Here is a 12,607-nt window from a genome sequence, read left to right on the forward strand (position 1 = left end):
AAAGTTGGAGTTAAAACATTTAATATCAGGGGCCATATTCTGAGAAACAGACAAATCAGAGGACCTGATAGCTAAAACTATATGCAATCTGCCTAGATGTCCACTGAAATGCGTCATCTATGCAACCTTTCGGGTCAGCATAATTGTACACAGCCACATTTTGTCAATTCATTTTGTTGCCCCCCTATTTAACAAGGTCCCCTTTTCAAAAAATTTCATTTTGGTCCAACAACTATCCTCCTAGCAAATCCTTCATTCTCCAAATGGCTCAGGTATTCTCTATTTTCACTACTAATTCTCTTCAAGGGGTTTATTTGTTATGTTAACTTTTCCTTATAATATTTGTGTTTTTCTTGTCAATCAGATGAAAGTGGTAATGAAGGTGCTCACCATGTCTGATGAAAAGACAAAGCAGAAAGCCATAGAAGCTGCAGCTGATATTTTAGGTAATTGCTATTGGATCTAGTTTTAGTCATAAGAAAAGTTGAATCAGACTTGTAATTTTTACTAATAAAAAATTAAGTGCAGGGGTAGATTCAATAGCAGCAGATCTAAAGGAGCAGAAACTAACAGTGATAGGAGAAATGGATGCAGTAGCAGTGGTAAAGAAGTTGAAAAAGGCAGTGGGTAAAGTTGATATAATATCAGTAGGGCCAGCTAAGGAAGAGAAGAAAGAGGAAAAGAAAGAAGAGAAAAAGGAAGAAAAGAAAGAGGAAAAGAAGGAAGAAAAGAAAGAGGAAAAGAAAGAAGAGAAGAAAGAAGAGCCGCAGAAGTGATTTATCTCCATTTGGTATACTACAATCCAAACAAAGCTTTGGGTCTTCAAATTGTGTTAATTGTATACGCAATTGCAAGTATGAATCGCTTCTTTGTCTCTTTAGACTAATTAAATAAAATTTTGTCTTGTTTCTTCGTGTTATTCCCTTTATTCCTTTCTACTTTTCTATTTTCTGTTTTATTTTATTTCAACTTCTTTGGGTGAGGAGAAAAATATAGGCGTTTAAGAATGAATATGACAATAATTTTTCTCTGTTTATTGGAGAAAAATGGGAAAATCACTATGCTGGCGTCCTACTTTATTGTGTGTGTTTTGGACAATTATATTGTGGCATGTAACTGTACAAGTCAAAATTTGACCACAGTAGCCGACCTAGTTAGAACCCCGTCTAAAGGGCGAGGTAGCGAGGACCATCACGACCTACTTCAGTCTAAGTATCCACAATGTAGTGGGTCAAAAGACAATACTTAAATAATGATAAAAAGGCCTTAGTGTAAGGGCAGACCGACCGGAGAAGGTGGTCATGGTCTCAAAGCTATATATAAGGGATGAATTCCCCAAAGAGGGGGGGGGGGGGTCGCTTTCTCTCTCTATATCCTCCCCTTCTATTTTCCTTCTAAAAAGAATGTAAAATCGATGGCCTCTGGGGCATCATGAAAGAGGAAATTACAAAGATTAATGACGATTTCTCTCTTTTATTTCATTTTATCCATTAACTACTTTCCGATTCATTTTCAGATCTGGAGTTTACTATGTTTGACTAAGATTAATCTAATCATTAGTATCAATTGTCTTAATCAAAAAGGCTTTGGCATCTTTTGGTCAAACAATTTGGCGCCGTCTGTGGGAATTTCTTAGTGAAATTTCCTAGTCTCTTCCAGATCAAAAACCGAAAACATGATCACCCACCAAAAAGAGCGGTAAATAAACCTCATGTGCTAATTTAGATCATGATGCTATATGCAAGCAGAAGTTACAACTAACATCCTCCCCTGTTACAACCCATATCCACATGTGTTAGTTCATGCCATATATTAGTTAACATAAATCCAAGAAGGAATTATCTTTGAGATGATAAGAAGTCAATCTTATTGGTCTTAAGTGATACAAGAGTGTATAAGGGTGATTAACCAATATTAGAAGTTAAACGAATCAAGGATGTTGTAACTCGTATTTTCAGGTAATCTAGCGGTGCTTAATACACTCAAGAGGTCATTTATTAAGGTATTTTAATCATATAATATCCGTATCATAAGTCTTGAAGTCAAACGAGTTATGAAACAAAAGTCGACAAAAGTTGTCGCAACTTAGGTTCATAATTTTACTTAAACATTAGGTCAAATGTTTCTAATCTTTTCTCATAATTTACAAGGAATTATGGGGTGATCTACCCACAAAATTAAAGATCTATGAGTCTAGTTTCCAACGCATTAAACCGTTCATCGATACGATCTCGGAGTAGAGAGATATTCGCGTTTTCGCGAGACTGCGCCAAGCACCTCTCTATGGGGCCCACTAAGTCGGTCTAAGATATTTGGACTTATATAGGATGACCACAACCCGTTTTTAGTCATTTCTTTTCACTATTTTCAGAACTTAGAACCCTAGGAACATCCTCTCAAGGTTCTCTCAAGATTCAAGACCCAAAAAAGGGGCAAACAACACAAATCAAGTGTCGGGAATTCCGTGGCGCTAGTAAGTCTCTTGTTCTTCTTGTTGTTGCTCATTTTTGTGTCGTTCCAACTCGTGTGGGAGGTTGTTTTAAAGGGTATATGTTCTGTAAATACTCCCTAATGTTCTTAATATTAATCCTAGGTGATTTCAAGCCTTCTAAAGTGATTCTAGTGCCGAAAAATACTAATTGATCGCTAGTTTCATTTTTTTGTTGTTGTGGCAGCATTGGAGGGATATTTCTTGGAAATTTAAGGTCAAAATGGAGTTGTTCTTTCTGTATAAAGGTAAGGAACCTCTTACTCTATATGTATTTAAGATTATCCAAGTTGCGGCTAAGCCATTGAAGCTAGAACTTGTGAGATATATATCGAAAGGTTTGGTAGTAGTGTTATTGTTTTGTGGACTGTTTTGCGTTGTTGTTGGGCTGCGTATTTTACTACTATCTTGTGGAGTTTTGGAGGAGGAAGGGTGTGGAGAAACACCATATATATGTAGGTTTATGGGCTGATAGTTATTCGTAACATTTCCAGGTTGTTTGACACGACTACGGTGGTCGTCGTATGTATGGAGTGATTAGGCTGTGTGTGGACTATTTCGGGAGGCTCAATATGTTTATTATTGATGATGTTTGGGCTGTTTGGTGATTGTTTTGAATGGTGTGAGGTCATATATATAGGGGAGGTGCTGTCCGTTTCATCGTAAAATAGGTTGTGGTCGATACATAATAGTTATGACGCTTAAATGATAACGATAGTATCGTTTCTCTTATTGTAGACTAAGGAGTTTTGACAATTGCATAGCTTGAGATTGGGGCAGTATATACAAGGTATGTGAGGCTATCCCTTTCCTTCTTTTGCACGACTCCGATTGTACATAATGTAATGAACGAGCTTCCAAAGATACTCTACTCTTAGAAGCTAGCAGTACTTACATTGTTTTCCCTCTTATGGAACGATTGATGTTAATGTTGCTTCTCTTATTCTTATGTTATCAATGTTGTTCATACTTCCTGAATCTTATAAGGTTCATAGTGAAGACTTAGTCCTAATAACGTGTACAAAGGATACCGACCTTACGTCACTCCGAAAGGTTTAGAATGTGATTCCATGAGTCGAGCATGCATTATATATATGTATCTATTTTACTCTACCGAGCCACGCTATAGTTGGCCGGGTACGGCACCTATTGTGCAACCACTGATCAGTTGGGTTTTACCGAGCTCCACGTGGCCGGGTACGATTCTACCGAGCCTATTATGGCCGGGTACGATATGATGATGATGATGCCCACAGAGGCGAATGCTTTAAAGGTTTATGTATTTATACATATGTATCATGCATTTCATGTAAGTAGCCCTCAGAGGTACTAAGATGTTACATGTTGTATATTCTCTATCCTTGCTTACATTACTGATCGTATTTATGGTTCCTTGCCTTACATACTCAGTACTTTATTCGTACTGACGTCCTTTTATTTGTGGACGCTGCATGTCGTGCTGCAGGTCCTGATAGACAGGCAGGTACAGCTCCCCCACCACAGTAGATCAGCGGTGATTGGCGAGATCCCTTCTCCGGACTTGCCTTGGTCTTGGTATGCAATTTTTGTTATAGACATTATGGGTATGTCGGGGCCCTGTTCCGGCTATGTTGCAACACTTATGTTCTTTTAGAGGCTCATAGACAGGTGTCGGCTCATGTATAGTTTGGTATGCCTTGTCGGCTAGTTTTTGTTGTATAGTCTTTCATAGTAGCGTGGTAGCTCATACCTTATATGTAGTTTCTTGATTGTCTGGTCATCCCCTGCTATGTATATGCATGCCATCATATTTTATTGTTGGTTGTCCATGATCTAGGTCTACCATTTATATTGATCTCGTCAGCCTTAAAAGATAATAATGAAGGTTAGATGAAATGTACGTTGGTGCTCGGCAAGTGTGGTCGGGTGCTAGTCATGGCCCTTCAGTTTGGGTCGTGACAAACTTGGTATCAGAGCAAGTCTGTCCTAGGGGTTGTCTATGAGCCGTGTTTAGTAGAGTCTTGATTATGGATGTGTAGCGCGCCACATTTATAATCAGGAAGCTACATGACATCTAGGGTTGTTACCTTCTTCCTGAATCTAGATCGTGCGTAGAGTTGAGTCGTAAGTGTTTGTCTCTAATATTCACCTTGTTTTTTTTCAGTGATGCCTTCGACTAGGAAGCAAACGATTAGTAGGCGGCTTGATACAGCAGCAGGAGAGGGTACCAGTCAGGTGCCCCAAGTCAGAGCAGGACAAAGTGAGGCTCAAAGTGAGATGCCCTCTCATACCTCATCTACTCCATCTCCTCCAGAGGATATTAGAAGGCACCCAGCGCCTCCAGTTCCTTCGTCTGACACTCCAGACCAGGATATGCGGAGTGCTTTGCAGTTATTGACTAGCTTGGTAGCTGCTCAGGCTCAGAGGCAGAATACAGGTGCTGCTGAGAAACCAGTTAGTACAAGAGTTCGTGATTTTATTAATTTAGACCCTCCAGTGTTTACCGGATCAGACCCCAAGGAGGACCCACAGACGTTTATTGACCAGGTTCATCGTACACTTCGTGTTATGCATGTTAGTGATACAGAGACAGTAGAGTTGGCTTCTTATCGGCTACGGGATTTAGCGGTTCTCTGGTATGATAGTTGGGAGAGATCCAGGGGTCCGAACCCTCCTCCAGCTGTGTGGAAGGAATTTTCTGAGGCCTTTCTTCGTCACTACTTGCCAGTTGAGATACGACGAGCTAGAGCTGATAAGTTCTTGAACCTTAGACAAGGTAATATGAGTGTACGAGAGTACAGTATGCAGTTTGATTCTTTGGCAAGGTATGCTCCCCATATGGTGGCCGAGATGAGTGATAGGGTGCATATGTTCGTGAATGGGTTGGGACCACATCTGATAAATGAGTGTACGACAGCCTCCTTGGTGGAGGGCATGGATATTTCCCGTATTCAAGCTTATGCCCAGACCCTAGAGGATCGTAAGCGCCAGCAGAGGGCAGTTAGGGAGCAGGATAGAGGCCAGCATAAGAGGGCGAGATTTGCAGGGTATTCTGATGACTTCAGAGGCCGCATCAGGCCACAGTTTTCGAGGAGTTCGGCGCCACCTGTAGCTAGTGCTCCTCCACAGTTTCAGAGGCCTCGATATGATCGATCCTATTCTGGTCCAGGTCAGAGTTCGCGGGCATCTGGCTCGCAACATCACAGAGATACTAGTCAGATGAGACCCCCAACACCACATTGTGATCAGTGCGGCAAGGCCCACTTTGGACTGTGTCGTCGAGGTTCTGATGCATGCTATTTGTGCGGGCAGCCTGGCCATATGATGCGGGATTGTCCTAATAGAGGAGGTGATGGTATGGCTCAGCCGACTGGATCTGTGTCTGGTTCTTCCTCATCAGTTCGACCTCCAGCACGGGGTTTTCAGCAGTCGACAGGTCGTGGTAGGGGTAGAGGTGCAGTGCCGAGTTCGAGTGGTGCTCAAAATCGAACCTATGCTCTAGTAGGTCGACAGGATCTCGAGTCGTCTCCAGATGTTGTTACAGGTATTATATCTGTGTTTTCTTATGATGTATATGCGTTGATTGATCCGGGATCTACATTATCATATGTTACACCCTTTGTGGCTAATAAGTTTGGCATTGAACCTGAATTGATAAGTAAACCCCTCGTGGTATCTACTCCGATAGGAGATTCTGTGATTGCTAGAAGGGTATATAGAGGTTGCACTGTGACGATTTGTAGTCGTCAAACCTCGGCAAATTTATTTGAGTTAGAAATGGTTGATTTTGATGTGATAATGGGAATGGACTGGTTGGCCTCATGCTATGCAAATGTTGACTGTCGTACGAAGATGGTTAAGTTCCAATTTCCGGGTGAACCCGTCATTGAATGGAAAGGGAACATTGCTACACCGAAAGGTAGGTTTATTTCCTATCTTAAGGCAAGGAAAATGATCTCAAAAGGTTACATTTATCATCTCGTCCACGTTAGGGATGTGGAGGCGAAACCGCATACTTTACAATCAATCCCTGTGGTCAACGAATTCCCAGATGTTTTCCCAGATGAACTCCCAGGCCTTCCTCCTGAAAGGGAGATTGAGTTTAGCATTGATGTGTTACCTGACACTCAACCGATCTCTATTCCTCCATACAGAATGGCCCCGGCAGAGTTGCGAGAGTTGAAGGTGCAGTTGAAGGACTTGCTGGATAAGGGCTTTATTAGGCCTAGCACTTCACCTTGGGGTGCACCAGTCCTATTCGTGCGGAAGAAAGACGGGTCGTTACGGATGTGTATCGACTATCGACAGTTGAATAAGTCTACTATAAAGAACAAGTATCCACTTCCAAGAATTGATGATCTGTTTGACCAACTCCAGGGTGCCAAGTATTTCTCCAAGATTGATTTACGTTCAGGGTATCATCAGGTAAGGGTTAGGGAGAAAGATATTCGAAAGACGGCCTTCCGGACAAGATATGGGCACTTTGAGTTCTTGGTGATGTCGTTCGGGCTAACAAATGCCCCAGCAGCTTTTATGGATCTCATGAATACTATATTCAGGCCCTATCTTGATGTGTTCGTGATTGTATTCATTGATGACATTCTAGTGTATTCTCGTTCGGAGGCGGAACATGCGGGCCACTTGCGGATAGTATTACAGACGCTTCAGGATCGTAAGTTATATGCTAAGCTCTCCAAATGTGAATTCTGGCTGAACTCAGTAGCATTCCTTGGCCATGTGATATCTGATGAGGGTATTAGTGTCGACACTCAGAAGATCGATGCAGTAAAGAATTGGCCGAGACCTACAACACCATCAGAAGTCCGCAGCTTCCTAGGACTAGCAGGATATTATAGGCGGTTTGTAGAAGGATTTTCCTCTATATCATCACCATTGACTAAGTTAACACAAAAAGCTACCAAATTCCAGTGGTCTAACACTTGTGAACGTAGTTTTCAGGAACTGAAGAATCGATTGACATCTGCACCAGTGCTCACTCTTCCTGAAGGAACAGAAGATTATGTGGTATATTGTGATGCCTCAGGTATAGGTTTGGGGTGCGTATTGATGCAGCATGGGAATGTGATTGCTTATGCATCAAGACAATTGAAGAAGCATGAAAAGAATTATCCAACCCATGATTTGGAATTGGCTGCAGTAATATATGCTTTGAAGATATGGCGGCACTACTTATACGGCGTCCATGTTGACATCTACACAGATCACAAGAGTTTACAATACATCTTCAAGCAGAAAGAGTTGAATTTGAGGCAGCGTAGGTGGCTTGAATTATTGAAAGACTACGACGTCGAGATATTGTATCATCCCGGTAAAGCCAATGTTGTGGCAGATGCTCTCAGCCGTAAATCAATGGGAAGCTTAGTACATATTGAGGCGGGTAGATGGGGGTTGATTAAAGAGCTTCATCAGCTAGCCAATATGAGAATCAGATTGTTAGACTCTGATGACGGAGGTGTTACTGTACAGAATACATCAGAATCATCTTTGGTAGCCGAGGTAAAAGCACGACAATATGAAGATCCTATCTTAGTACGATTAAGAGAAAGCATTCAACAGTGTAAAAGTATGGCTTTTAGGATCGGAAAAGATGGGGCACTGAGATACCAGAGCCGATTGTGTGTGCCTAATGTGGCAGGGTTGCGAGAGAAGATTATGAATGAGATTCATCAATCCCGATATTCCATCCATCCCGGCTCGACAAAGATGTATCATGATGTCAAGGAGCAGTATTGGTGGGATAATATGAAGAAGTCTATTGCAGAATTTGTGGCCCAGTGTCCCAATTGTCAACAAGTAAAGATAGAACATCAGAAACCCGGTGGATTGCTTCAAAATATAGAGATTCCGACCTGGAAGTGGGAGGTGATTAATATGGACTTCATTATTGGATTACCTCGCTCTTATCATAAGTTTGACTCCATCTGGGTGATAATTGATCGACTTACAAAATGTGCCCATTTTCTGCCAGTGAAGACAACTTACACGGCTGAAGATTATGCGAAGTTGTATATCAAGGAGATTGTTAGGCTTCATGGTGTGCCCATATCTATTATATCAGACCGAGGAGCTCAATTTACGGCTAACTTTTGGAGGTCTTTCCAGAAGGGTTTAGGCACACAAGTAAATCTCAGCACTGCATTTCATCCGCAGACTGACGGACAGGCTGAACGTACCATTCAGACACTGGAAGATATGCTACGAGCATGTGTTCTAGATTTTAAGGGGAATTGGGATGATCATCTTCCACTCATAGAATTCGCCTATAACAATAGCTACCATTCCAGTATTAAAATGGCCCCATACGAGGCACTATACGGGAGGAGATGTAGATCACCAGTTGGATGGTTCGAAGTCGGTGAAACAGAATTATATGGGCCAGATTTGATTCACCAAGCTATTGAGAAGGTGAAAGTGATACAGGAGCGATTGAGGACGTCACAAAGCAGGCAAAAATCTTATTCTGATGTCCGACGTCGTGATCTAGAGTTTGAGGTTGGTGATTGGGTTTTCCTGAGGATCTCACCAATGAAGGGTATTATGCGTTTTGGGAAGAAAGGTAAGCTGAGTCCAAGGTATATCGGGCCGTATAAAATTCTTCGACGGATTGGACAGGTTGCTTATGAGTTAGAATTGCCATCCGAATTGGAATTTGTCCACCCGGTATTCCATGTATCTATGTTGAGAAAATGTATTGGAGACCCTTCTCGAGTCGTCCCTATCAAAGATGTACAAGTTACAGAGGACCTATCATATGAAAAAGTGCCAGTGGCGATATTAGATCGGCAAGTCCGCAAGCTGAGAACAAAAGATGTAGCTTCCGTCAAAGTATTGTGGAGGAACAAAAATATGGAAGAAATGACATGGGAAGCAGAAGAGGAGATGAAGTCTAAATACCCTTACTTATTCCAGAATGAAGATAACAAGGATGCTGGTGGAAGACAGGATACATTGGAAGAAGAAACGGCTTTATGAGGTAAGCAATAATTTGAGAATACTCCTCCTTAATACAACATGGTGATATGTAGATAATGTAAATACGCATAATGCTTTGTGTAGCCTTGTGAAGCCATATGTTGGGCTTAATTACATGCAAGTTTTGCTAGTGACCATTTTATAGGGGAAAATTGATCGGAAATTTCCATTGGAATCCACGGTGATTTAAACTCCCCCTAAACCCTTACATTCGAGGACGAATGTTCCTAAGGGGAGGGTGTTACAACCCATATCCACATGTGTTAGTTCATGCCATATATTAGTTAACATAAATCCAAGAAGGAATTATCTTTGAGATGATAAGAAGTCAATCCTATTGGTCTTAAGTGATACAAGAGTGTATAAGGGTGATTAACCAATATTAGAAGTTAAACGAATCAAGGATGTTGTAACTCGTATTTTCAGGTAATCTAGCGGTGCTTAATACACTCAAGAGGTCATTTATTAAGGTATTTTAATCATATAATATCCGTATCATAAGTCTTGAAGTCAAACGAGTTATGAAACAAAAGTCGACAAAAGTTGTCGCAACTTAGGTTCATAATTTTACTTAAATATTAGGTCAAATGTTTCTAATCTTTTCTCATAATTTACAAGGAATTATGGGGTGATCTACCCACAAAATTAAAGATCTATGAGTGTAGTTTCCAACGCATTAAACCGTTCATCGATACGATCTCGGAGTAGAGAGATATTCGCGTTTTCGCGAGACTGCGCCAAGCACCTCTCTATGGGGCCCACTAAGTCGGTTTAAGATATTTGGACTTATATAGGATGACCACAACCCGTTTTTAGTCATTTCTTTTCACTATTTTCAGAACTTAGAACCCTAGGAACATCCTCTCAAGGTTCTCTCAAGATTCAAGACCCAAAAAAGGGCAAACAACACAAATCAAGTGTCGGGAATTCCGTGGCGCTAGTAAGTCTCTTGTTCTTCTTGTTGTTGCTCATTTTTGTGTCGTTCCAACTCGTGTGGGAGGTTGTTTTAAAGGGTATATGTTCTGTAAATACTCCCTAATGTTCTTAATATTAATCCTAGGTGATTTCAAGCCTTCTAAAGTGATTCTAGTGCCGAAAAATACTAATTGATCGCTAGTTTCATTTTTTTGTTGTTGTGGCAGCATTGGAGGGATATTTCTTGGAAATTTAAGGTCAAAATGGAGTTGTTCTTTCTGTATAAAGGTAAGGAACCTCTTACTCTATATGTATTTAAGATTATCCAAGTTGCGGCTAAGCCATTGAAGCTAGAACTTGTGAGATATATATCGAAAGGTTTGGTAGTAGTGTTATTGTTTTGTGGACTGTTTTGCGTTGTTGTTGGGCTGCGTATTTTACTACTATCTTGTGGAGTTTTGGAGGAGGAAGGGTGTGGAGAAACACCATATATATGTAGGTTTATGGGCTGATAGTTATTCGTAACATTTCCAGGTTGTTTGACACGACTACGGTGGTCGTCGTATGTATGGAGTGATTAGGCTGTGTGTGGACTATTTCGGGAGGCTCAATATGTTTATTATTGATGATGTTTGGGCTGTTTGGTGATTGTTTTGAATGGTGTGAGGTCATATATATAGGGGAGGTGCTGTCCGTTTCATCGTAAAATAGGTTGTGGTCGATACATAATAGTTATGACGCTTAAATGATAACGATAGTATCGTTTCTCTTATTGTAGACTAAGGAGTTTTGACAATTGCATAGCTTGAGATTGGGGCAGTATATACAAGGTATGTGAGGCTATCCCTTTCCTTCTTTTGCACGACTCCGATTGTACATAATGTAATGAACGAGCTTCCAAAGATACTCTACTCTTAGAAGCTAGCAGTACTTACATTGTTTTCCCTCTTATGGAACGATTGATGTTAATGTTGCTTCTCTTATTCTTATGTTATCAATGTTGTTCATACTTCCTGAATCTTATAAGGTTCATAGTGAAGACTTAGTCCTAATAACGTGTACAAAGGATACCGACCTTACGTCACTCCGAAAGGTTTAGAATGTGATTCCATGAGTCGAGCATGCATTATATATATGTATCTATTTTACTCTACCGAGCCACGCTATAGTTGGCCGGGTACGGCACCTATTGTGCAACCACTGATCAGTTGGGTTTTACCGAGCTCCACGTGGCCGGGTACGATTCTACCGAGCCTATTATGGCCGGGTACGATATGATGATGATGATGCCCACAGAGGCGAATGCTTTAAAGGTTTATGTATTTATACATATGTATCATGCATTTCATGTAAGTAGCCCTCAGAGGTACTAAGATGTTACAGGTTGTATATTCTCTATCCTTGCTTACATTACTGATCGTATTTATGGTTCCTTGCCTTACATACTCAGTACTTTATTCGTACTGACGTCCTTTTATTTGTGGACGCTGCATGTCGTGCTGCAGGTCCTGATAGACAGGCAGGTACAGCTCCCCCACCACAGTAAATCAGCGGTGATTGGCGAGATCCCTTCTCCGGACTTGCCTTGGTCTTGGTATGCAATTTTTGTTATAGACATTATGGGTATGTCGGGGCCCTGTTCCGGCTATGTTGCAACACTTATGTTCTTTTAGAGGCTCATAGACAGGTGTCGGCTCATGTATAGTTTGGTATGCCTTGTCGGCTAGTTTTTGTTGTATAGTCTTTCATAGTAGCGTGGTAGCTCATACCTTATATGTAGTTTCTTGATTGTCTGGTCATCCCCTGCTATGTATATGCATGCCATCATATTTTATTGCTGGTTGTCCATGATCTAGGTCTACCATTTATATTGATCTCGTCAGCCTTAAAAGATAATAATAAAGGTTAGATGAAATGTACGTTGGTGCTCGGCAAGTGTGGTCGGGTGCTAGTCATGGCCCTTCAGTTTGGGTCGTGACATCCCCCATACATCGGGCGGTCCACGAACCAACTATGGCAAGCCCAACCCACGCAGGGCAAAAGCACAAAATAGAAGGGGAAAGAGAGCTGAATACGACCACCGAATTTGAAACGCTAGGCAAAACGAACAACGCTATAAATCCACCCTCATTCACCGTCTCGTCGAATCGGGGTAAGGAAAATATCATTTTGGCTCACCTTCTGTTGTTTGCTCAAACAGGAACACGCGTCGCGCATGCGAGTGAGCAAAGA

General features: G+C 41.3%; 2 protein-coding genes across 6 annotated transcripts; both read left to right on the forward strand.

The window, feature by feature from the left end:
• Positions 1 to 114: 114 nt before the first annotated feature.
• Positions 115 to 919, forward strand: LOC107807189 (heavy metal-associated isoprenylated plant protein 39-like). Its single transcript, XM_016631523.2, has 3 exons — positions 115 to 272; positions 365 to 446; positions 529 to 919. Exons 1-3 carry the CDS (start codon positions 264 to 266, stop codon positions 774 to 776), a joined length of 339 nt encoding a protein of 112 aa, XP_016487009.1. The 5' UTR covers positions 115 to 263; the 3' UTR covers positions 777 to 919.
• On the forward strand, positions 771 to 12,192 carry LOC142181794 (uncharacterized). Of its 5 annotated transcripts, none has more exons than XM_075255339.1 (6): positions 779 to 854; positions 2,676 to 2,736; positions 3,227 to 3,278; positions 3,954 to 4,042; positions 4,632 to 6,011; positions 11,881 to 12,192. In XM_075255339.1, exons 5-6 carry the CDS (start codon positions 4,634 to 4,636, stop codon positions 11,919 to 11,921), a joined length of 1,419 nt encoding a protein of 472 aa, XP_075111440.1. In that variant the 5' UTR covers positions 779 to 854; positions 2,676 to 2,736; positions 3,227 to 3,278; positions 3,954 to 4,042; positions 4,632 to 4,633; the 3' UTR covers positions 11,922 to 12,192. The 5 variants fall into 5 exon arrangements, with proteins under 5 accessions (XP_075111438.1, XP_075111440.1, XP_075111441.1 ...); XM_075255338.1 differs by lacking the exon at positions 779 to 854 and adding an exon at positions 1,392 to 2,473; XM_075255337.1 differs by having other exon boundaries at positions 771 to 854; positions 2,676 to 3,278.
• Positions 12,193 to 12,607: the final 415 nt, after the last annotated feature.

The sequence above is a fragment of the Nicotiana tabacum genome, chromosome 6 (genome assembly GCF_000715075.1).
Source record: "Nicotiana tabacum cultivar K326 chromosome 6, ASM71507v2, whole genome shotgun sequence".
NCBI classification, from domain to species: Eukaryota; Viridiplantae; Streptophyta; class Magnoliopsida; order Solanales; family Solanaceae; genus Nicotiana; species Nicotiana tabacum.